Source organism: Coturnix japonica, chromosome 2, assembly GCF_001577835.2.
Source record: "Coturnix japonica isolate 7356 chromosome 2, Coturnix japonica 2.1, whole genome shotgun sequence".
NCBI classification, from domain to species: domain Eukaryota; kingdom Metazoa; phylum Chordata; class Aves; order Galliformes; family Phasianidae; genus Coturnix; species Coturnix japonica.
Genome location: NC_029517.1, coordinates 76,755,548 through 76,781,588, shown reverse-complemented (window position 1 = coordinate 76,781,588; position 26,041 = coordinate 76,755,548). Strand labels below are relative to the sequence as shown.

General features: G+C 40.2%; 2 protein-coding genes across 4 annotated transcripts in view; both read left to right on the top strand.

Moving 5' to 3' along the window:
- The window catches only part of YAE1 (YAE1 maturation factor of ABCE1), a 28,980-nt gene extending 21,020 nt beyond the window's left edge, over positions 1-7,960 (top strand). Inside the window, exons 4-6 of the mRNA XM_032442547.1 lie at positions 6,207-6,377; positions 7,529-7,598; positions 7,846-7,960. Coding sequence (XP_032298438.1) covers positions 6,207-6,377; positions 7,529-7,559 — 202 coding nt within the window. The 3' untranslated portion in view covers positions 7,560-7,598; positions 7,846-7,960. The remainder of the gene's footprint in view (positions 1-6,206; positions 6,378-7,528; positions 7,599-7,845) is intronic.
- A 1,442-nt stretch (positions 7,961-9,402) lies between these two features.
- Positions 9,403-26,041, top strand: part of RALA (RAS like proto-oncogene A) — a 28,391-nt gene continuing 11,752 nt past the window's right edge. Inside the window, exon 1 of one of the 3 annotated variants that reach the window (XM_015855005.2) lies at positions 9,403-9,504. The gene's annotated coding sequence lies outside the window, so the exon portion shown is untranslated. Of the gene's footprint in view, positions 9,505-9,862; positions 9,976-16,220; positions 16,257-26,041 lie in introns of those variants that run through there. The other 2 variants (XM_015855008.1, XM_015855007.2) reach the window with 2 other exon arrangements.

The window sequence follows — 26,041 nt, the reverse complement described above, 5'->3', positions numbered from 1 at the left end:
AGTTGTGGATCATCTTTCTGGAAACATGGTTGACAGTAGAAGAGTAAGTGAAAAATGCCAAGGAGAGAAGAGTTATTTGCTATCAGTTTGGGACTAAAAGACAACAAGCTACAGGAACTAAGGATTAATTGCTGAAGACTAATAATGACAGTCAAAAGTTCCTTCATTCAGTTTAATCCTACAGCCTAAGCTGACTAGAACAAGATATGTTGCAACTATTTTGAATTAAACAGATACATCATATCTGGATTTATTTTTCTTTTCATTCCATGTGTTCAAACTGGGACGTAACCCCAAACTGTTTTATCCATGTTTCTGCTACTCAGCAAAGCTACCTCTGAAGTACCCAGAAAAAGCCAGAGAAAGAAATGGAGATCAGAACACGTACTGTCATCCTCTTCTTTATCACTAAGGCTGATTTTATTAGAACCTCCATCTGTCCCACTAGAATATGATGAAAGTTGGCTTATGTATGGAACAAATGATGTACTTTCCACAAACACTTCTTTCTCTGCTAGTTCAGGAACTGAGGGAGATCTTTTGCAGTCATGGTATGTTTTATGAATTTTATGTGTTATGAATCTATACAGAATCACAAAGGTCATCCTCCAAGACCATCAACCTCCAAGATCATTCAATCCAACTATCCATCTACCACCAATATTTACCCACTAAAACATGTCCTTTAATGCAACATCTAAATACATCTTGAACACCTCCAGAGATGGGAACTCAACCACCTCCCTGAGCAGCCCATTCCAGCACTTCACAGTGCTTTTGGAGAAGAAATTTTTCCTAATGTCCAACCTGAACCTCCCCTGGCACAACTTGAGGGCACTCCCTCTAGTCCTGTCATTAGGAGAATCTAGTCCTGTCACAGGAGATGTCTACCTCCACTTCACTACAGCCTCCTCCCAGGGAGTTGGAAAGAGCAATAAGGTCTCACTTGAGCCTCCTCTTCTCCAGACTAAGCAATTCCAGTTTCCCTAGCCACTCCTCATAAGACTTGTGCTCCAGACCCCTCACCAGCTTTGTTGCCCTTCTCTGAACATGCTCCAAGACCTTGACGTTTTTCTTGTAGTGAGAAACTCAAAACTGAACACACTACTGAAGATACAGCCTCACCAGTTCTGAATACAAGAGGGACAATCACCTCCCTGTTCCTGGGCACACTGCTGGCTCATATTTGGCCAATCACCAATGAACACCCCCAGGGCAGCTTCTTCCATATAATCTTCCAGACACCCTCCCCCAAGCCTGTAGTGTTGCCTGGGGTTATTGTGGCCCAAGTGCAGGACTCAGCATTTGGTCTTGTTGAACTTCACCCCACTGGCCTCAGCCCAGTGATCCAGCCTGTCCAGATCCCACAGTAGGGAACATCCTACCCCCATGCCAATCACCGGTTCTTGTCAACTTGGTGTCATCTGCAGACTTACTGAAGGTGCACTCAGTTCCCTCACCTAGATCATCAATAAATTTATTAAACAGGTAGGGCCCCAGTATCAACCCCTGCAGAACATCACTCATGACTGGTTGCCAGTTGTATTTAACTCCATTTACTACCACCCTCTGGGCCCAGCCTTCCAGCCAGTTCTTTACCCAGCAAAGAATGTACCTGTCCAAGACATGGGCTACCAGCTCCTCGAGGAGAATACTGTGGGAGACATGTTTTCAGACTGAAAAACACATGAATATCTGTTCCTTCCCAATATTTCAAGCTTAAATATTTATTCATCAATGACAACATAGTTTCCACCACGACCCCACCAAATCATATTAAATTGGTCACTTTCAACCAGTCACAGAATTTCTGTGGGAAGATGAGAACTGAGGAGATACTGGCCACCTTAGTTTCAACTGGGATGGATTTTTCTTCAGAGTGTGTTGTATGATACTGTGTGTTGTTTTAAGAGAAAAACAATGTTGATAACACCGGTGTTTACAGTTGCTGCAAAGCAGTTCTGTACAGAGCCAAGGCTATTCTCATCACAGGGCCCAAGCAGCTGTGAGGGAACAGAGTTAGGACAGCTGTCTTAAACTGGGCAGAAGAATATTCCATACCATATATCATCATACAGAAGGAATTTTAAATGGGGTGGGAGTTCATCTGGCTCTTCCAGTGCTCAGGGGACAGGTTGGGCATTGGTTTGGAGGTGGAGAGCTTGTTTCTGTATCTTAGTAAATAGTATTCTCTCAACCCATGAGTTCTACTTGATAGGGTATTTTTCAATTCTCTCCCCACACCGGGAAGAGAGGAGTGAATGAACAACTGTATGATGCTGAAACACCTGCCAGGTTAAACCGTTACACTGGCTTTGCTCTCCTCAGAAGAAACGTGAGGGAAACATTTGGTTTCCTCTTCATCAGAAAAAGTTAGTGAGTCCTTTTCTTTCAGTATCCATGCTGCAGCAGCATTGCAGGCTGTTCCTTGATCCTGTCCTGCAGGATCAGGAGAAGGAGAGGTCGAGGGAATGACATTAAGCTGGGTCAGGGGAGGGACAGAACTGGGGGTTAGGGAAAGGCTCTTCACTGATTGGGTGGTCAGGCATGGAACAGGCTCACCAGGGTGGTGATTGTGGCCCCAAGCTGCTGGAGTTCAAGGAGCATCTGGACAGTGCTCTCAGACATTGGGTTTGCATTCTGGGTGGTCCTGTGCATAGCTGGGAGTTGGATTTCATGATCCTTGTGGGAGCCTTCAGACTCGGGAGATGTAGTGATTCTGTGATATAAATTAGGGACAATCAATGCAGCTGAAAGAGTTGAATATGTTGGCATTTTAGCCTTTACAAAAGAGGTGAAAGGTGATTAAGTAAATTGATGATGTTAATGCACATTTGTGATAGATCTGATATCCCTAAATTTAGTTTGGCTTATGCTTTTACATATTCATCTGTTTTTAAAACTGGCATTAAAGTCACCACAGGTGTAATCATGAGCATGCTACTCTTGCTTAGTCTGCACAGTAGCTGTCATACAAACAAAGAAAGACCTGAAGTGTAAGTAGTCACAGTCTGGCATGGTTGATAAGCCTAAAGTTCACTTTTAAAATATGCAATATTTTTAATATTTTTAATATGTAAAATATGCAATATTTTTAATATTTTTAATATTTAAAATATGCAATATTTTCCACAGATGTATGTGTTTAGGTAAACAATCTGAAATAGTTCTGCCACAGTAGGGATAGTGACATTTCTTCATAACAAGACAAGCATTCCAAAACAAGTAGTAGCCTTCACACCAACACAAAATTGTAATGTTAATTAAGATCATCCATGAGAAACAACTGAAGTATTGTCAGAAAGCTCCTCAGACCGAGGTGCTGTTCCAGTATTCAGAACCATCGTATCAGATTTCCACGCAACAGAGAAGAGTTAAGCGTTAAATAATTAAAAATGCTCTGAGTATAGCATCTCAGGGCTGTTAGATACAAGAATCTTTAATTGGGTCAGTTCATGGAATAAAAAAAATGAGCAATTGGCTAAGCTGCTAATAGCAGATAAGAGGAACTAATGTGTGAATCCTGCATGCCCACCTGCTCTAGATTACTATAATAGAATCATAGAATCACCAAGGTTGGAAAAGACCTAAAAGATCATCCAGTCCAACCACTCACCTATTACCAGTAGCTCCCACTAAACCATGTCCTTCAACAGAACATAACATCCAATCGTTCCTTGAAGTTTGTCAAGTATCAGTTTGTGTGTTCAGCAAAAACTGCTTCTAAGAGAAACTTTGATGTGTGCAGTTACAAAATAAGTTTTCCCCTGATAAATCTACTCTTACTCTCAAATAATGAGAGATTATTCTATCCTCTTCATACAGGCTAAAATTTATATGCTTCCTTAGAAATCTCCTAAGAAATCCATTATTATTATTACTTTGTTTACTTTTCGTCATTTGTTTTCTGCATCTTGCTACATTCCTGACACAGTTATAAGCTTAACAGCGCACACCATGGGAGCGTTGTGATTTGTGTGAAAACATTTTCAGTAATTTCATATTTCATTCATTTCTGATTATTCCTCCATTTCAGTGAATGGTACTTCGTTCTGCTGAGAAAGGATCAATAGATTCTCAAGCATATTCCTGCATTCAAGTTATTTGTTTCTGTGAAGATGCTCACAGTTTTCTACAGAAAAGGGAAAATGTTGCAGATTGTTGATACATTTTAAGGTTAACAGTTTGAAAGATGTTCTGGGAATACAATATTCAGAGCAATATGCAATTTGTGTTTTCATTTGTTTGCTTGTTTTCAGGGGATAGGAACTTTCTCAGCTAACCTTTCATCCAGTGTTGACTTTTATTCCCCCCCAGCTCAAGAGTTAAAAAATGAAAAATAGAATATCACAGCAATATCTCCACTAGCCCACTTCCAGCAGTTTCTTGGAATCACATATTTCCAGAAGCCCTCAGCTGAACTGTCAGTCAGAGAAAAGAGGAGCCACATAACAGCCCACAGCAAGCTGAAATACAGAACTGGGACACAGCCCTGAAAGTGAAAACCAATGTTTCCAGTTAGAACTGCAGGGTGTGTGAGGTATATGCGATTACACTGAATTGATGCTTGGTCAGGAGATCAGAAGTAATACTGTGTGTTTTTTTTCATGAAGTGCCATGGGATTTTACAGCAACAAGCAGTGACACAATTACAAAATGAGTGTGCAACAGGAACTTGAATCAGTGTTTATCAAAAATAATGTTCAATCAATTCTTTTACCAATCCTAACTATTCTTCCATCCAAGGTTAGCTCAATCCAATGCTGCATAGCTTTTATGAAGCAACAAGTTCACTGCCTAGTCTCATATGGTCTATAGTTTATAGCTACCATAATCCATAAATACTACATGTTTTTTTTTTTCACCTTTCATTAACTCTCTACATCATCTCCACAGTTATAAAGTGTAAATATTTTGTCCCTGAGAGTAACATCAGAATACTTTTCTCTATATTTTATTTCACTACAGCCATAGAGACTGAGCCAGTTCAGATCACAGCTTACTGGATACACTTCTGGCACTGCAGACTGAGGCATGTAATGCTGACAAGCTTTGACTGTTTCCTCCTTTCACTGAAAATGATTAAGATCTTCTTGTGCCAGATGTATAGACAGATATAAAAAAAAAAAACCAACAAAAAACCAAAAAAACAGGTTCACAGTAAATGGTCATGGATGTTGAAATACATTGATTCTGACAGTGCATATCTTGTCCTCAGAGCGGAGTCAGGAGCTGGCTTACATTTGGTTTCTGATTGATGCTAGCACTATAATCTCCAAGTGTTCATTGTCTGAGTCTTTTCCCAAAGGTACTATGGACATGCGACTGTGATTTGAACTAACCTCATGAACTGAACGTGGGAAGGCTGGCTTCACACACAGACGTTTTCCATTTACAGGTTTATAAAAGACAGCACAAGTGATATTCATAACCAGGCACTCTTTGCTTATCCCACATCTCCCATTTTTCTATGACTTCTCATCATTTTTATAGCCAGAAGCAGAAATTGCACCATTATTCAAGTTCTTTGGTGACTGTAGCTGAAATCAGGGAACCATCTATTTATGAGCTGCTCCAGCACTCCTTCAAAATAAAGACAAAGTGCATGTAAAGAGCAAATAGCCCATAGATTATGGCAAAATCAGTAATACATTGATATGCTGGAGGTCCGCATTGAAAAGGTCATTGCTATGAGGGGGGAGGATAGAGAATGGGAGCTAAGAGTTGAGGAGCACACTCAGAGGGAAGCTCAACCTCCTGATACACATATCATCCCCTTAAAACAATCATCACTCTCCATTGTGTAAAGAGGGAGCTGTGTACCAAGCCTCCATTTGTGCATGCCAGGTATATACTGCAAGGGTAGTAGGTCAATAAAAACCATCAACTCTTATACAAACAACAAAAGTGGACAGAAGCATATAGTCCAGACATATACCTATAGCCAAGCAATAGTTTGGTTTGCTCCATCCTCTCTGTAATGTACAATTTCTTGTAACTGGTATGAGGTGGTGGCAAAGTGAAAAAGTGAAAGATTCTAGCTCTTTCCTTTTGTTGGTGGGTGATTTTCCCAGAATACATGGTGGATTTGAGCCTGCTGATTTCTTTTCTTCAGCCCTGCTACTTTGAAACCATTAAATCACAAATACGTTTCTCACATCCCCTTGCATTGGTAATAAAATGTTTTCTAATAAATTCTATTACAGCTGTGCAGGCAGCATAAAAGAGAAGAAATTACCCATATTACCAAGAAATCCTACCAACTCTGTATTGATTTCAGCTCAGGAACTCAACACAAAGGCCTACACACCCACAGACGCTGCAGATGCCAGCCTAATTGATCCTGCACTGAAGTTGGAGGATATCCACAAAAGCCAGTAGGTGATTTTGTTTCCTTTCTATTTTGTCCTCAACAAAATGAAGTCTCTCACACCCTGGAAGGTTTATTGAGATTCTGAAGGAAGAACAGATGTTTTATGTGTGGCAAGGTGGTGAAGACTGCATTTTCCAAAGGTCAGGGTTCATTCATTCAATAGAAATCTAAGATAAAACGATAGTATTAAATTCATTATGCTGTAGATACATACTGTGTGCAATAAAATGTGTGCTGTTGTAATGGGAATGTGTATGTTTTGTTCTTAATGTAAGGAAGCTGCACATCACTGTTTTTTCCCAAAAGATTTGGAAATGTTTTGTGTATTTCATCTATCTTCAGCTTTCTTAAATAACTGAAATTCTTCTGTCAGTCAATTTCTTGGTTCCTTATGGCAAATAATGAAAATACTAGTGGCACATAATTAAATTTTTGCTTACTTACAGTTTGTAATTTTTCTCTGCAAGTATCTAATGTGCAAATTCTGGCACATACATTTTAAAACAACAAGAAAGGACAATTACTACATATATCCTTAGAGCTACACCCAAATATCTGCTACACTGCCTACATGGCTTCGGGTGCCCACTGTGTAGCATTTAAAGACCAGAGAGCATCGATGAGTTCAGACCTGCAATTACGTTGTACAGCCCAACCCTAAGTTCTGAGGCAGTCAAAAGAGAGGAAGAGTTTACAGCACTCACTCTGACACTCCAGTTGCTTTCTGACACTGAAAAGCCAGAATAATGTCCTAAAGTGACACAGGTTCTGTAGAGATGCTTTCACTACAGTCATATGTTAGCAAGTGAATGGGAAATATTCATGTAGTGCATTTCCATGGAAATAATTATGCTAGTTTGAAGTTGAAGAGATGATTTTTTTCCACTTGGTTTTGGCAAGGTACCAGGGCACACACAAAGGTTGAGGTTTTTACTATAAACTGTTTTTTATTGCATTGTAACATGCAGCCCAGGCCATGGGAAAAACTTAGAATAGAATATCGTTCACTGTCTCAAACAAGATACCTATAAAGGGAGTTCAATTGGAGAAAGCCTATGCTTATTTTGTCAAGCAGAGCGGTGCAGAAGTGTATCTATAGCATGAAACAGTTGGATTAAGGACCTGGTAACCACAATCACACTGTTTGTGTTACAGAGGGAAGGTTATTCTGGAACAGCTCAACTGACTCTGGTCTGCTCCAGTGGACAGAATGCTCAGTAGCAGTGTAAGTGTATCAGGTGCATTCCTGTAGTGCACCTTAGCATCTCTTCCTAAACAAACCTTTTTTGTGTGCTCTCAAGCACTCTCTACAATGCAAATCAAAGCAGAGTAAACCAGTACAATCAAGAGCTTAGTTTCAGAGGTTCACCTCTGATCTAATCATAATGATAGTGACCAAAAGAACGTACTTGTTTTTTTGTTTGTTTGTTTTGTTGTTTTTGTTTTTATTTTGTGTTATTATGCTATTACAGCTAAAGAAAGACTTTGTCAGTGTTGGTAGTGGAGCTTCCTTCCCTCCATGCAGTGTGAAGTGGCATGATTACTGATCAAGAAAAGGTGAAGGAAACAGGAAAGGGAAAACAACGGTGATGGAACATACACTTTGTTAGCCACAATTGATGTCTTTCCCACAATTAAAGATCCCTAAAACTGCATGATTTCGGGTGAATGCGGATGCTCAGGACAAAATAATCACTCGAGGCAAAATTAAGGTTTTAATTTTGGCTTCCCGGCACTCTAGGAAGTATTGAACACCTGCAGACCACAGTATTATACTGAACTATGACTTTCAACTGAGGAGCGCTGCAAACACGTATTTATAAATTAATACAGTGTGTAAATACTCAGAGATGCCAAATTTGGACCAGAATTTCCTGAAGGCTCCTGAGTCAGAATGTATAGAGTCATGCTATCATTCTTCAACATTGTTATGGTCTCATTAAGAGACTAAGCCTAGTTAGCATGCAAACGTTCCCCCATGGTGAAACATCCAAAATATGCCTCTTTTTTACTGTTCTGTTGACTTGTTATTATCAGCATTCCTTCTTCCCTAGTTAACAGGATCCAAATTTTCTTTGTGTAAATGACTTTATTCTGGTAATAAATCAGAAAGAACTGCATCTGGATTGCTCTTTTATTGCTAACAGTTTCTCAGACTCTGAGGAGCGTGCAGAAATTAGCTCATATTGAAACATGAGGCCAAAGAAACTACAGCCTAGAGGGAGATGGCCTAAACACTGGCTAGATGTCTAAGATGTCAGAACCTGCATAAAGTCAAGCACAGAGAACAGCACAGAAGGTCTGAAAGTGCACCTGCTCAGCAAGCTGCACACAAAGGCTGCATTGTACTAACACGGAGGTGGAAGATTTCCATCAGAGGTGATAAAAACTCCAACTGCCAAACCTGGAAACCACACACAGCTGTTGTGGGGAGGAGGAAAGAGCTTGAGACAGCCTGTGTAGTTTCTGCTCATGTTCCCACCCATTCTCACCAGCATTCTGAAAACAAAACAAAACAAAACCCAACTCAGCTGGCTTAAGCTCTGATTGCCATCAGTGTCTTCAATGAGGCTAACACTAGAATGGCTGCAGCCACATCAAATATGTACTTACAATTTCCATTAGCTATTATCAGGTTACTCTGCGTTGCTTAAGTCACATTTACACAGAGCTCCCATTTAAGTTGCTGACTTTATAGTGAAAGATACAGTTACCGGGGAGCTGTTATTTGACTTTTTGTTATTAACGTGGGAACTCTCGTTTTTTTTTTTAATCCCCGCTTTGTTTGGGAGCTATAAAACCCTTCCCGCACGGACGGCTCCCCGGATATTAAAAATAATCTAATAATCTCAGTGCTTCACGTCCCTTCTGCCCATGATAATTCCTCGTAATCTCCACGTACTGACAGCCCGGAAGCCGCTCTCCCCCACAGACCCGCCCTTTCCCGGAAGCGGGTTCCGCCCGCCATTCCCTGCCAGCTTCTCTGGCTCCGGCCTTTGCGCCGCAGCCCGCCCGGCTCCGCCCCTCGCCCCGCCGCCGGCCGCGCGCGGGGGCGGTGCCAGGGCTCCCCTCTGCGCCCCGCCCGGCCCCGCCCGCCCCACTCGGTTCTCCGGCGGGCAGCCCAGCCGCAGGTGAGCTTGGAGAAGCGAATGGGGAGAAGGGGTGGGGGAGCTGCGGTCAGAGAAGGGCCAGTGCCCGTCCGCTATCAATGGAGGGGGAGTGCCGCGGCCTGGCCCCGCCGCACTGTCCTCTTGGGCTCGGCGTGCCCGCCGGCTTTGCTGCGGCTGTGGAGAGAGGCCTGGGAGCCTCCCCGCGAGCCGCCGGGCGCTGCGGGGAGCGACGGATGCTCGGCTCCTGTTGCTGTGTGCCGGCGGGTGTCGCCGCCCTGCGGCTGGGGGCGTCGGAGGGAGAGGGCGAGGGCCGAGCCGGGCTGAGCGGCGGGTACGGGGAGAGGGAGAGGCGATACTGGCCGACGTGGTGCTGCCGGGTGCTGCGCTCGGCAAGGCGTTGCTGCGAGCTGTGGCTTTCCGCGAGACAAAAGGAAAGGGTGCGGAGTAAGTTCCCGGAATAAAAGCAGCTTTCGGTGCCGCGGAGGTGATCAGGTAAACAGGGCGGTGTTTGTTTTGGGGGTTTTAGTGGCGGCTGGTCGCTTCCACGCCTTTCCTCTCGTTGAGTGTCTTTCAGAATAAAGATGTTAAGTGGGCCATGTGCATCCCAGGAGTCACCCGTAGAGAGATGTCTGCGTCCGACGTGTGTATCTACTTTGTGGCATCGCTGAGCTGCCCTTACAGAAAGCAGACGTTGGTTCTCGGGCTCGAAGTGACCCTAACGCTTTAACCTCTATTTTGAAAGGAGGCTTCACGTTCTGCAATGCAAGGCGTTGCACGTCCCTAAGTGGGAGCGGTGTGTAGCTCTGCTGGTGCTCCAGTGCCTGGAGATGATAGGTTATGGAGAGATCTGTGCAAAAAACAAACAAAAACCAAACCTAACAGTCGTTCTCCTTCATTTCCACTGAATGTTACACTGAAAGGAGAGGAGCTTCTGGGAAAGTAGCTATCAGTGCAATTAATAGTGATTATAACCGAACTCTTAATTGGAAATCCTGTTTCTTCTTTTTAGCCTGCTTACTCATTTGATGGCATGTACCTCAATATTTAGATTCTGGGAATTTGTGAGCATTCATAATAAATGGTGTAAGAACTATGTGATCTATAGGTCCTTGCTGCAGGGTTTCGTAGAATCATAGAATCACTAAGGTTGGAAAAGACCTAAAAGATCATCCAGTCCAACCGTTCACCTATTGCCAATAGCTCCCACTAAACCATGTCCCTCAACACAACATCCAGTCGTTCCTGTTAAGCTTTTTTTTTTTTTTTTTTTTTTTACCCACTAACATTCAAGTGATAGAAGTTACAGGGATTAGCGGTGCTAATGATGTTTGTCTTTCCTCCCAAAAAATACCAATAAAAATTTAAGTGATGTGCTCTTGCACAGAACAGTCCAAAAAGCCTCCAGACTCCTGAGTGAGAAGCCAGCTGTGGGGTTAAGTATGCTGTGTTACTAAATGGCGGACCATAGTCAGGTTTACTTCTCTAAACACAGTTGTGTTCTTAATCACCACTAAGCTATACGTGGGCATCCCTGCAAATATTTTAAGGGGTTTCACTGAAACAGGAGTGTTCTGTCCATGATGAGCCTTTACTCCTGTTAGATTTTGAGTGCAACTGACTTGGAGGTGCAACTTTCTCAAGCAGAGGATGTTCCAGCTTAGAACCTGATGTATTCCAGTCACCGAGAGTCACAAAGACTAATGTAGGTATGGTGTCTTGTTACATAAAAAGTTGTTGAGGCAAACATCTCGGCTAAGTGCCAACAGCATTGTTTGCCCTTCAGCTTCTCAACAGAAGATAAAATAATTGTATGAGGAGAAAATCATGTAGCTCTTTGATTGGGTTTGTTTGTTTTGCCAACCAGGAAAGTGTTATAGGATACGGTGGCCCTGAGAATAAGTTACTGATCACAAATATGGTGTGTTCTGGGCAGGGAGCTCCTCACCCCCTCAGGAGTGCTTACAGCCAAATTCCAGTAAACTCGTGGTACCTCCCAGCTATTGAAATTACTTTGCATCTAAATTGAAATGTGTTTTAAGTGAACAAGGCAGTTTGGTATGCTAGTGACAGTATTCTTATTAATATATTACAACCTGCCCACATCACACATTCAATTACTAGGTGGCTGTTTTAGGGTTCTTTCCTTTGTAATGAAGAATGGATGTGATGAAGCAAGAAAATAGAACAGTTGGTATAATTAGTGCAAATCCACTGGACATTCTGCAAAACATCATATGAATTTCTTAGGGAAGAAATTGCTGTATGTTGTTATTTTGTCTGTTGCAGAAAACCAGCTCAGGGTAGTTGTGAAATGTTATTGGTTAATTATGCAGTGTGAAGTGTCCAATTCTTGTAGATGTGAAGAGTTTCGAGTCCCTTAAACTAGAGGAAATATGGTTTGCAGACAGACCAGGGAACTGTTAAATCCTGCTTTGCTTCTTATCAACAAGTGGGAGCTGGAGCGAGCACCTACCAACCAAGGGTTTGGTGGTGGTCACTGCTGCGTGTCCATTCTTTTTGGATAGGCATGAATTCCCATATGCAAAGGGTTGGGCATGTAAGGCTGAGTCTTACGAGCTTTCCACAGCAGTGAAATCTGAAATTCCTACAAATAATAATTATTATTATAGTAAAATGGTTTAGGTGTGGAAGCAGGTGAGAAAGAAATGCAATATAAGCTAAGTAATGCTGCTCTAGAACAAACTGATGAGAGAGAATTGATTGCATATAGAGGGTGACTTAGTCATTATTGCTAATGTTTTGCTTAGGATTAGTTAGGCATCTTCAAAATTCCCAGCGCTTCTGGGGTGGTAGATGGGTATGCCATGCACAAAGGGGAAAGGTGGGAAAAAAAGGTGTGTAGGAGATGTTTGATAATGTAAAGAGTAATTATAATGAAAAACAGTTACTATAGTAACTGTTCTCTATAGAGAACTCAATAGTCAATAATCAACTCTCTATAGAGAACTCTATAGAGAACTCAAAATAAGCTATGCTGTTATCAGTTTATGGCGGTAATACAGAGGGGAGCCAAGAATGCAAAAAAGGTAGCACAGATAGAGTGGGTTGTATAGTAACTCTGCAGTCGTTACTTAGTGGAATTGATGATACTTATTCGGTGATATTGGCTCCTTTGTTCAAATGATTATAGATTAAATTTCTATCTGTACAGCTCATTTAGTATATTGTATTTTTTCTCTAACAGGAAGTTTATTACCACATCATTTGATTTATCAGTGTGGGAGTGCTTGGTGCAGTGGCCCACACAACTTAATTGAAAAGAAGCATGTAAATACACTGTATGACCTAATGAGTATTTCTGGGAATTAAAGAATATGTGAATTTGCAAAGGAATTCGGCACCTGTGCTTAGTGGGTGTGTAGCAAGGACCCACCATTCATTCATGCCATGTTATATGTTTCATTTTACTCTAAATTGTTCTTGTCCTCTTCTGTGTCACTGTTAGACTCAGTCTTTAACTCTGATTCTTGTCTCCCACTGTCTGAGAATACTCATGTGTAACACCCACATGTAGGCAAGCAGAAATGTTTCTATCAACATTAAATACAGTGTGGTAAACATGGATATCTTCCAAACATGGAGGTCCTATTCAGAACAGTAAAAGGCATCTATGCACTATGTTGTCCTTTTGCTAGTTCTCCTCTTGAATGAAGCACAACTAGCAGCACAGAGGAAAGCTAACCTGGCATTTCAAGCCAGTACCAGTGTAGTCTGTTGTCCAGTGCAGCACAGTGTAGCTGTGCTCTCCTTAAAGGGCATTTGTTTGGCTGGAGGTAACAACTTCCACACCTTTCCCTGTGGAATTTATTTTAGACTTCAAAATGAAATAACCAGTACAGGCAGGAAAAAAGCATTACTGAGCAGTGCAATATGCTCAGTGCCCAGTGATGTCTGTCACACTGGCTTGTCAAGTCAAACACCCATGGAGAGTGTTTGAGATGATGGGCATGAAGGCCGTTCTTGAAGCGTGGGTGGGAGAGGCTTATTTTATTCTTAACTATGTCAGTATTACTACAGGGGTCCAAATAAGCAAATTCAGGAACTGAATAAAAGCAATTTCTTTGTGGCCGAGCTTTTTTGGTAGGATAGTACTACATTAGAATTTTTTACACAGTTGACCACTTAATTCCACTTTTGCATATGACATACAAATTAAACTTCATTCCAAGCCCCAGGTCTCTTGGAATTTAAGAATTAATGCTTTAAATCACATGCTCTAACAATTGGTTTCTATAAGGTCAGAGTTTGTACATAACAATAGCTAACTTGAAAGATCATTGTAGTGCTTCAGTGACTGGATCTGTGTGATCATCACCAGTGGTTTGCTGGACCTTCTTCTACCTTAAATTCTGTGACTTTTACATTGTTGAAATGAACACTAATTATTAAGTGTATAATACATGTTTGGTTTTTTTTTTAACTAACATAATTCATGATGCAGAATCAGTGGTGCAGCACTAGTCTGTATGAGTCTGAACTGCTAAAGCCTCCTTTCTTCCTGCTCCTGTTGTGTACTTTTTTCCCAGCTGCTGATCAGGCATAATGGCCATGAGATTCCAGCTCATTCATACACACTGGAATTATGGTATATAATAACACAAAAAAACTTAGCCTAGGAAGAAAGCGTTACAGTCTGGACTTTGGGCATTCAGAATTTGAAAGAGAAGGTGCTTTTGGGCTTACTATCAGAAATGGATTTCTTTTAAGCAAGTTCACCTTTCTAAGATTATTAAAAAGTAAGCATTGCAGTGAAAAAAGATGGCTGCATATAATAACTTCAGTTGTGAAACTGTGTGGTCTGTGATGTTGTGGTGTACCAGAGAAGGAAGATGTGCACTGTGACTTGTCGAGGTGCATAAAATGGTATTACTGGATTGTTTTCCCTTGTTAATTGAAGACTGCAGTAAGAACAATAATAGGTTTAAGAAAGCTGCTAGTCTGAATTACTACTTTGGTTTGTGTCATCGTTAATTTAGTTTTAAGTACTGTGCAACATAAGGAACCATTTTTAGAACAGTTCATTTAAAAATACAGTTGCTTTTATTTCAGGAATATTTTAAAAGTGCAAAGTTACCTAAATGATGTTTGTCAGCTGCAGTGCTCTTTCAGACAAGAACTTGTCTCACAGTTGGGGTTGTGTGCTGGAGCAGGAGCTGTTATTGACCTTTGGACTTGACAGAGTTCTAAAGCTTAATCCAAGTTACATCTCAGTCTTCTTGTTTAAATCTAAATATGTGATCTCTGCTATTTACTGTTCTGCTACTGCTGTGAAGATGGAAGAAACCTACTTTTAACCAGTACATCTTTAACATCTCTAAGGACACCCTATGCAGGCATTGCTAACCGATGTTTCCTGCATTCAGAACTGGGTGGGTTATGAGCTGTAGATGGATAATGTTCTCAGGGCCATAGGTGGTGATGCACAAAGTATTTTACAAAAACTGTATGTGTATTACTGGTTTCCTGTCAGCCAGAAACTCTGAATGGGCATTTATGGTTATTAGCTTTACCTGTGGCTTTACAGTCACAATTACACTTTAAAAAATAACTTTGTGGGGCATTTACTGATCACCAGAATGCTGGTATTTCTCAGAAACTTTCTGTTCAGCTACCAGACATTGGGATGTGAACTATTTTATGAAATAATACAAATAGCTTGGGAGGGTCCTGTGGTTTTTGTTTTTGGTGGTGGCTTCTTTTGCTATGCTTTTGAGAAACTTTGCTAGCCTATTAACGTACTCGGTCTTCCCAGGTAGTTGTTGATTTGATGTATGTGGAACTTTGGTAGGAGGAAAGCGTATGTAACCATGTTCTGTTTTGTTGGTTTTTTTTTTAGGTTAACCAACATCTGTTTTATTTTCTGTTTTGTAAGTGTTGTGCTTAACAGCTCTAGGAGTCAAAGAGGGTGGAAGCATGAGATTATCCAGTGAAGAATCATGGAATTATAGAATTACTCAGGTTGGAAAAGACCTCAAAGATCATCAAGTCCAACTGCAGCCTAACCATAGTACCCTAACTCTAACAACTCTCTGCTAAATCATATCTCTGAGTTCCGCATCCAAACGGCTCTTAAACACATCCAGGGATGGTGACTCAACCACACCTCCCTGGGGAGCCTATTCCAGTGTTTAACTACCCTTTCTGTAAAGAAGTGTTTCCTGATGTCCATCCTAAACTTACCTTGACGCAACTTGAGGCCCTCGTCCTCTCACCAGTGAGAAGAGACCTGCCCCGCTCTCACTGTAAGCACCTTTCAGATACTGGAAGAGAGCAATAAGGTCTTCCCTCAGCCTCCTTTTCCTCAAACTAAACAGCCCCAGCTCTCTCAGCCTCTTCTCATAGGGCTGATTTTCCAAGACATCCTGTATAAGACATGCCAGTTAGAAATGAGGTCACATGTGCAGCATGCAACAGTTTGAGTATTTTGAAGAACACTGTAAAACTATATTAGTTTAAATGGTTTTGTAAAAACTAATTATTGGAGGAAAAACTGAAGGAGAAGCAATTTTGTAACCAAATGCTGGTTTTTGTGTTGCTTTGTGTTTGTTTGTTTTTTTAACAGAAATGTGAACAGTGATGTACAACATAATACAATAGCAAGAAGGCTATAGCTAACTCAGGCTGCTGTAGTTACTTTTGGATTTGTCAGCAATTTGAAGGAAAGAGTTTCAGGAAAGTTGTTTTTTCTCAACAGATTAAGGTCCTTCCTGCTGTCTGTTATCTGGCAACAACAGAAGTGAGTTTTAACAAAGGTAACTTTTCCAGACTTTATGCGGTATTCAGCCTGTGGATGTATTAAGGAGAAAGGCTATAGAGTTAGATTCTGACTCTGCAAATCTGACACTATTAGAAATTATTGGAGCTGAATTGAAAGCATGCCAAGTGATCAGCTAGAAGTAAGAAGTTTTTGTAAATAGGCAGTAGTGAAGGTTTTTCAGGCCAGGGGAAATCTTATATTACGCTATGCCGTAATGAAAGGATATTAGGTCACTTCTGACTGGAATTCAGAAGTTCAAGGAAATATATCTTGAACTTGGGCAGTGTTTAGTGTTGCAATGTGTGAAGAATTATTTCAGCTAAATGTAGATGAAGATACCAGATTTTACCATAGGCAGACTTCTCTAGTACTTCCCTGGAGAGACTGACCTTGAAAATAAGCTGGATATGCCTCTGACTACTACTGGAATGCCACTGTAGCTTTTATGTTTTGTGGCTGAGCAGAGGAAGAGAGACACACCTGAGACCCACGTAGAGATGGTGGGTCTCTACCATCTTTACTGGTGACTTCTGTGTTTTCTTGAAGTGTGACTGCAAAACTAATTCTGCATTGGCACTTGGTATGGAAAGTGGCAAATTGATCTGAATATTTAAAACTTCATAATAAGTTCATGAACCAAAAGCTGCATTTCTAGTGACTGCATGTTTTGTGAAATGATAAATAGCCATTAAGCTGCCATGTGTCATACAACTGGCAAGCATATTATTGAAGTAAAAAGCAATTAGTTGTCAGTTGGGTTGTTTAAATTCACTGGATGGATTCTTGCTGACTTTTCAAATTATAGACCTAATAGTTGTAGAATAAACAATATTTATAATTGGAAGGGATCAGACTCCGTGGTGTTTCAACTTCATGCGTGCTGTATTAACATGCAGCATCAGGTCTGTAGCTGCTTGTGTATTTGAATCACCTGCTTGAAAGGTTAATTGCAAGTCCTTGTGTATTTGCAAACCAGTCTCAGTGAGTCACGCATATGAAATCCTTCTGCCATGAATAAAACAAAAATGATTCGGATTTTAGGAAGAGCAATTTGCACTGTGTAGAATGTTAACAGGAGAAGGAGAAGCTACTGAAGAAAATATGGCTGCAAAATTAATGCTTTTACAGTACTGTGAAAAAAGAATACGCATGTTTGTAAATGAGCGATACAATGTAACCAAGCCATGAAATGAGTGAGGTTACTTATTTTGCCAAGTCAGATTTCACTAATGAAATTTATTTACTACAGCTGAGGAGTAAAAGAAATTTCTTGAAATGCAAAATCCAAAATGTTCTTCATTTGTTAGGTTTGATTTGGCTGGTGTGTTTATGTGGCCTGCCTGTGGAGAGAGAACACTTGCCTATTCTTGTGAAGAGGAGATGAGAGTTTTAGTGCTATCTGCTTCTGTATGTCTGTTAGCAGTTATCTCTGTTTGGTCCTGTGCGCTTGGCACTGTTTGTGTTGCAGCCTTTGCTGTGTGTTTGTACCTGCTGGATCACTTATTCCTGCATCCTCTGTTTCTAGAAGCCAAGTAATAAAAAAATAAGAGATTTCCAAGTAGGATATCTTGGTACTTGCGCTTTGCTCTTGTTATAACATTACTCAGCTTGGCAGTGACCATACAGAAGATCTCTGCCTCAAACACTGTGTTTGAAAGCTTAAACTTTTTCTTTATGAAGAATTTCTTAAGTTTAAACAAGGCTTCTGTGTTCATTCTGTCTGCACTTATACTTTGAAAGAATTTAAGGATATCATGACACTATATGATTGGCTAATGTTGGCAAAATAAGTTGTTTAGAAGAGAATAAATTCTCTGAGGTATTGACATCAGGGGTAGTCTCATTGCCAAGAGAGACACATACAGCACAGCCCAGATACATTTATGGCCTCTCCTCTATACATTACCTAGGTGTGCAGGCGCTGCCTTCCATGAGGAAACTTGTTTCTTGCAGGTGCCATTTGTTTCAAGACTTTTCTGTATCAAGTTTACTTTTATGCCTAGAGAGCAGTGAAATTGTTTGGCTGGAGCATCATTCTTAGTAAGTGGGGATCTCACGTTATTCTTTTTGACCTTAAGAAAAAGCTGTACTGAGATTTGCCTTTTTCTAGAAAATGAACATCTGATGTTCTGAACTTCTGGATAAAGAAAGAGTACTGGATTGTTAACAATAAATGTGATACTTACGTTAGGGAAAACGTTTATTTATGGATTTGTACTAGAAAAACCATATTTTTCAAATACATCTTTTGGAAGCTTTCTTCAGACTTTGTTTAAACACACTTTACTTTGTCAAGTCAAGCCAAGATGCTTGCATTTAAATCTTTCTTAAATACCTTTCAGTATCTATTGAATATAAGTGTACAAGGACAAAAAAGGCACACTGTTGTGATGTGAGATTTCTTTTGAAATTTGGTTGAGATAGAAAAGCTTTTAAAAAAAAAAGAATACTGAACGTGCTGTGAGCAACTTCTTGAAGCAGAGCTCTTTAACTGCTTTTAAAAGTGTAATGCTGAGGCTCATGCTGCAAATTCTGGCATAGTGCCTTCTGGAGAACTCCATTTTTGCTTTCCAGAATAGCTGAAAAGCAGCAGCTCTTTGCAAGTGTGTATGATGCCTGACTTCTCCCAGTCAGAAATCTTGGCTTTCTAACACACCTTATTGCACCTGAAATACAGGGTGAAAATACCTCTGGCTAGTATTATGTGGGTGACACTAGTTGAACAATGCCCATAAAGTATTTCCCTTGATTGGCCTTCAGTTGTTGATTCTGTTACTAAAATTCATTCATGTAGACTATGCCTTATCACTTAGGCTTATCTGAAGAGGGGAAAAGGTGTCTTTATTCTCTTGTCGAAATGCTGAGTACAATTAAATATTAGCAGCTGTTCTACATAGCATCTCCTATGACTGAGAATTGACTTCTATTGAGATACTTAATAACAAGTATTTGGTGTGGGAAGCTGCTTCTGTTTATGTCCTCCTCTTCAGTTCTGTGCTTTCCTTCCTCTGTAGTTTTAGCTTGTGCTAGAACATCTAGTGGATCATCTTTCCTGGATTACTTTGCTAGTTCTCTGACTCTAGTTATGGGTAGGTGTGACAGACTGGTTAGTGAACTGGCTGTTCAGTCTTGTACCATGACTGCTGTACCGTGACAGTTATTGCTCTTCTTGTGGCTAATTAAATTATATCAGAACAAATACCTTCAGTTAATACTATAGATTAAATGCCTAAATGTGTGGGTTTGTATTGCCCAGGTAGCTAATTGTATCAGAAACTGTTGCAGGGAAGTGATCCTCCACCTATACTCAGCCCTGTGAGGCTGCACCTGGAGTACTGAGTTCACTTTCAGGTCCCTCACTACGGGAAAGACATTGAGGCTCTGGAATGTATGCAGAGAAGGGCAATAAAACTGGTGAGGGGTCTGGAGCACAGGTCTTATGAGGAGCAGCTGAGGGGGCTGGGATTGTTCAGTCTGGAGAAGAGGAGGCTCAGGGGAGACCTTGTTCATTTTCAGTGCTTTGGAAGGTTTACAATTTTGAGACTTCGATTGTGTTCCAGAGTGTTTCTGCTGTTCAATTCACGAAAGCTGAAAAACCTTGTGCTTGTTCCAGATTGGCTTCAATAAATGTTTGTGGAGATGCCTCCTCATAAATCTAGTTGGAGGATGCCTAGAGGGTTTTCGAGAACCAAATGCTGAAATTACTGAATGTGGTATGCATATCTAGTCTCATTGTAGAAGCTGCTGCTTAATTCCCAGCTGTACCCAGAAGCTGGCACCAAGGCCCAGTGTGGGCCTTGGCTGCAGCAAGGCTGTGAGCTTGGTCACTGCTTGCTTGTGACTGAGTGACTTGGAGGGATCTCCATGCTTGCGGTGGTACCTTAAGAGCATAGTGCTGCTGGCATGTGGGGGGGCACTGTTATCTATAGCAGCATCGAATAATTTTTAAAATGGATTGTGCCTCAGTTACTTGATGAGGAGTTGACGATGATGAGGTTGACTCTTCTCTTTTCAGTGTCTGAGTATAGTTGTCGTTCTAAGTACCCATATTGGGAAGCTGGGAAATGCAGTTTTCTTACCCGAGGATATTTTCTACCGCTGAGAGATTGATCTGAACAGATTTCTGTTCTTTACTTTTCTTAGTAGATGTATAGGCAACTCAGTATGTTTGTTTTATGGGTGTGGGGGAAATACATGCCTCTCACAGTGTGCATTAGGCAGCTTTGGAAAGTAGGCTTCTTACTGGAACTTGAAGATGATTTGAATAATTGTTGAAGTCATGGGAAACCAAAACCCAATTCTCAGTTTGGGACAAAGGATTATTTTCAAGAGAAAGTACTTACTGCAGCAGTATTTTGAACTTGTTCTGAGGTGCGGGTTCAGAATACCTGTTTTGTTTGTTTGGTTTTTTTTTGTTGTTGTTGTTTTGTTTTTTCTTTTTTGTTTTTTTTTTTGTTTGTTTTTTGTTTTTGTCTAATGAGGCCAGCACTTCCCATGGTTTGATAGAAAATTTGAGTTTAATTTTCTCTTTCTTTAATTTAATGCTAAGAGTTTGTATCGGTGATTTAATTTTTGAAGTATTTGTTCTACCTTAATACAATAATGATGTTACTTTATGCTGAGCTTGACATGTTGCGTGTTTAAACTGCAGTAAAAACACAAGTCAAACTTGAGACATGGGGTTTTGCTTATTAGGGTAATGCTGATCTAACCTAAAAAGACTGCGTACTCTCCAGTTCTTAAAACAGCTGGCATTGTGCTACATCGTCGTGTATCTTGTCTGTTCCTAGGTCATGGGGTGTTTCTGCTGATCTGGTTTGAATATTATAATTGCAACCAGCTGTTGGGAGGGATGACTGACTGGGCTCTGTTTGCCTGGATTTGCCTCCTTCCTTTTCCAGGAACGTTTTTGTTGCAGGAATATCTCAGTCATTCCTGAGCTGTCTTCCAGATAGTCTGCATCTAGTACACTAGTCTGTGCTGATCATTTTGACACGTGCATTCTGAAGCGCGGTTTTGCTGTTAACCAAACTGAAGCTGCTGGACTCAATAAGAAATGAAGTAACTCTCGATGAAACCACGATATTTTAGTAATGAATAAGACTATATTTTTTGTAGTCCCTGGGGAAATGAAATGCATTCTCTGCTCTATCTTTGCTTTTCTGCTTTTTCTTCAGATTGTTGAACTTTTGTCACCTGTAGGTCATATGAAACAGCAGATTTGTGAGTCGCTTTGCGGGAGAATTTGAGAAACTAGACAACATTAAAATTTACTTTAGGACTGGGGTGTTAGTCAATTTTCACTTTAGAATGAAATAAAGAAGTTGCAGCTGATGTTTCTGGTGTGATAGTTTAAGCTTAAAGCACATAATAACATAGGTCTTAGTTTAAAGAAGATAAGCTAGTTCAGAAGATCTTAGGTTTCTATTATTATTGTTCAGTAAGCAACTGGTAAAACGTTTTGCCTTTTGGGAGGTATTCCATTCAAAGCATACTAATTGTAGTTCTTAGTATTATACCGATAGCTCATGTATCTCAGTGAGATTCCTCCAGATTTATAAAATTCTAATGTACTAAATGGAAAAACAACAGAATCAGATGCTGTGATATGTAAGTTGTAATTGATGCTCTCTATATGAAAGAGTCCTGCGGGAAAAAAGTTGCTCATCATGGAAGTGAGTGGGTAATAAAGTTAATGTTACCATCTTGCAAATCTTTACATAATTTTCCATTAAGTAAGAGAACAGAAGCAAAGGAATTGGAGTTCAGTTTTGATGTCATAGCATTATGGAGGCTATAAAAATACTACTAATAATAAACTGTCTTGTAATTGAAGGAAGATATCACTATCCTTTCTTATTAAGTAGAATCTACTATGCTAACTGTACCGATTATCTTTAAAAACAAAGCTGTGTTTAACCAGTCTTCACACAAATGCCTGCAGCAAATGAAAGTTCTCCTGTGAAGGACAACTGCATTTTCACAAAGCCTGCATTCAGCCTTATGTATAGCACTGCAGAAAATGCCAGCTGAATTTGTGCCTGTGATGACGTGACTTAGTGTAATGTTTCTCCTTCCCTGGTGTGCTCTCACTGAGGTTGCGTTCATGAGACTCTAGAGGGATCAAAAATGGACAGCATAACTTTTTGACCCCTTTTAGTCAGTTTCTCTTGAAAATAAGGCTAAGTTATACGATCTATTCTTCCTTAATTTTTGGATTGTGGGCAGATGTCAGGTACATTCTGAAAGGAGTAGGTGCCTTGGATCTGATTGTTCATTAAGTTTGCCAAATATTTGCTGCTAGCTAAAGAGAAATCTGTATCAGTTGTGCTTCTGAAGGAAAAGATGCAATGTGAGCTGGACATCCATTGCTTTGTTTAAGCTGGTATACAGTTGGCCGTGTTTTCACATCTGTAACAGTGCTTTGGTTAGTTGTTTTCGAGGTGTTATTCTGTAAGAACTAATTTACAAAGATATCTGTCTGTAAAACATTGTCCCTAGAGATGAAGGCCTCTCTTTTTACTGGTACCTGGTTGGCTTACTTGCCCTTGTGAATCTGGATAGCTGCTCCATGCTTGAAGACTTTACACAAGAGTTAATATGATGCAAATATACTTGACTTCATGGTTCAAGTCCCTCCTCTCTCCTGTTTGTTCCTCTGGTGGGTGAAGCTGAATGCCATATTTAGATCCAGTGGTATTTCTTGAACAGAAGGCCTACTGTGCAAGGTGTGCAGCTGTGGGAGAGTTAGCATTACTACAGGTAGCTGCTAGTCTCTCAAGAGAGCTAGTGATTTTACACATCCAGCTACAAGTTCCTTTTGCTATGCAGAGTGATCTTTTTCTCCATACTCTTCATCCTCTTGAGTAGATTTCTACAGCTGGACTGTTGTGGCTGGTGCTAACAGGAATTCTAGATAGTTCTCCTACAGTTCCTCTGATGTAATCTAAGCACACCCTAACCTGGCTCCACATAAATGATCCTGGCTCCAGCTGGAAGTCTGCCATTAGATAGAGATCAGAACTGGGGTGCGCACTTATTTTCAGGCAGATAATGAGCAGCTCTAGGGGTTTGCAGAACTTCAGCTGAGCAGCCACTGAGATGTGTTTGTGCATTTCTTTGCTCAAACATGTTGTAAAGGGCAGTTTCCTAGGAGCTTATCTACAGCATAGGTGAGGAGGGATCCATAGCATGGTGGTTAGGCAGCTCTCACCCTTCAAGTGGAGATATGGGAGTACACTGTTGAGCCAGTTAAGCTTTCACTTCTCTTGTGACTTGTTAGACTACACGAAGAACTGTTTAAAAATAAACTGGTGTATCTCATCAGCTTTATTGCTGGAGTGGGGATTACCAGAGGGTGTGGTAAAAAGCTGACCTGTGTCATAACATGGGGCTCTACTGCAGGGTGAGCCTGTTCATCTTCAGAGCTCAAAAACATTTTGTATTGTTAAGATGGAGAAAATAAATCTCAGTACAACAAAGTATGAACGTGTACTGTTTTGAGCATTTTTACCATACTCTGCCAGTTTTATCATAAAGTAGGACAACTAAGAAAACAGATATGAACAAAACTTACAAAACTTGTAAGATATGAACAAAACTTGGAAAACAGATATGAACAAAAAAAAAAAGGCTGTGTGAATTAAGGATAGGAAAATTTGCTTTGCATGAAACATCTTGCATACTTCAGTATTAAAATTGAAATGTATGTTCCACTTTGCTTTAAAAAGCATACTGAAAAAGGTAAAAGTATGTGGCAGTAACATCACTTTTGAGGTCTGTATTCTCTCAAGGGCAGTCTCTCTGGATTGAATGTCACTTGCACAGAATCTTGCTCAGTTTGTAGCTTATTTCCTGGTCTTTTCTACTTTCCCATTCAGCAGGCCTGAATTTGCTAATCTTCTGTGTTGGATTGTGAAGAACTTGAAAGCAAACTGACCTCACTGAGCCTCCTCCCACTACAAAGGGACAGAGTATTGATGACAAGCTTATCTTTCAGAACTGAAATGTAGTAGCATGAAGTTTAGCTATCATTGATATCCTACTGGAATGCTGTTCACTGATGGTTATTGGTGACTTGATGACTCAGGATACTGCTTTGACTGGTTGGGTTGGTTTGTTTGTTTTTAATTCTGAGTTTTCCTTTGTCTCTTATGCTTCTTTGGAAAGATGCTATTGGGGCTTCTGAAAATGATTGTCTGCCAGAAGATCTTGAACATTTAGTGGAGAGGAGCGTGATCACTAACTTGACTGTTTATAAAGATCTTTCTGTTTTGAAATCAGTTTGTCAGCTGGACAAAGAACAACAAGTAGCAGCTAATTGTATGCTGGAATCCTATTAGCTGAGTTGGAGCTTCTGGTAGAATAGGAGTATTCCCATTCGTCAGTCTACCTAAAGATTATACACATCTGACAGCAGTCCTGCTGAATTCATTTGAATTTCCTGCACTATTGATGTTCTTGTGGAAGAATACTGTGCTTTGCTGCTCGGTAAAATTAGTGTGGCCATACCTGTGTATACTGTGCTTCAGTATTTGTGCATCCAGGAGTATTTATTGTAATGTAAGCTTGTCATAATTAGCTGTTGTTGGTTGCTGATTGGAATTCAGAGGAATGCTTTTATGTAGTATTTGAATGAAATACATGTTAGTAAAAAGTAAGCACAACTTTCAATATACGTTCTTTTCTCTCTAGAGAAAAATACAAAACCAAAATGTAGTTCAAAATGCGGTGCAGTAGGTTGAAAATGTACACAGCTTGGAGTTATTTTCATGTTCTCATTCTTCCTTTTGAGTAAAAAGAAAGCGGTGGTTCTTTTTAAGCTTCAGTGACCAAAACCCAAATTTGTTTTGTTCTTGTGCTCCTGTTTTGTTTCCTATTTAAAAAAGAAAGTGTAATGTGACATTAGTTATGTTTCTCTGCTATGTGTCTGTAATTAGTGCAGCAGCTTACTTGTGCTCATTTCACTTACATAACCCTTTTGGAAAAAACATTTTAAGCCATTTAATATTCAGTTGCGTTTTCAGAGTTCTTTTGACAGCATAATAGGTAGTGTTGTTGTTGTGATCCAGAGTTCTTCATGTAGATTTCTTCTTCCTTCTATATTTATTTTTTTAACTCCAGGACGGATTGGTTCAGTTTTTAATGATGTTTCAGTCAGCATGCTTTTATATGTAAGTACCTCACTGCTAATAAAAGCATGTCCTCAGCTAAGGACTTCGGTATAAGTTTTCATGAAATGGTTCTTCTTGATGTTCCAGTTGTTTAATTTGCACACAACGGTGATTCACAATGCAGGAGAATGTAATTTTAGTGTGAGGTTGTCAGAAGATCATGATGAGTAAAGGTATCTTGTTCCTGTGCTATATTATTATCTGATAGTTCTGTGTATAACCAAACTGTGGTGTCATGTGAGGTCTTTCTGAGCTTCCTTGTCAACAAAGTTCTATTTCGTTCTTATTGCTGTTGTAGATGTGTTGTGTATTTACATCCTCTGTAATACAGAAGTCACTTTGCATTTTGGACATCAGAGGTTTTGACCTTAATCTCCGGAGGAAGGGGATTCTGGAGAGAATTTAATCGTCCTTGTAAATCTGTGCAGTGACTGTCCTGTGTTTTTAGGACAGAATGTTTTGTCTTCCTTTAAATACAAATACGATGATACTATTATTCGGATAGGTAAGGAATGAAAGTAAGGTGTGGGATGAGAACAGTAGGGGTTCTGCTAAGAACCATGTGATTTTAAAAATCACTGAAATTTAGTGGGATTATTTTTTGTAT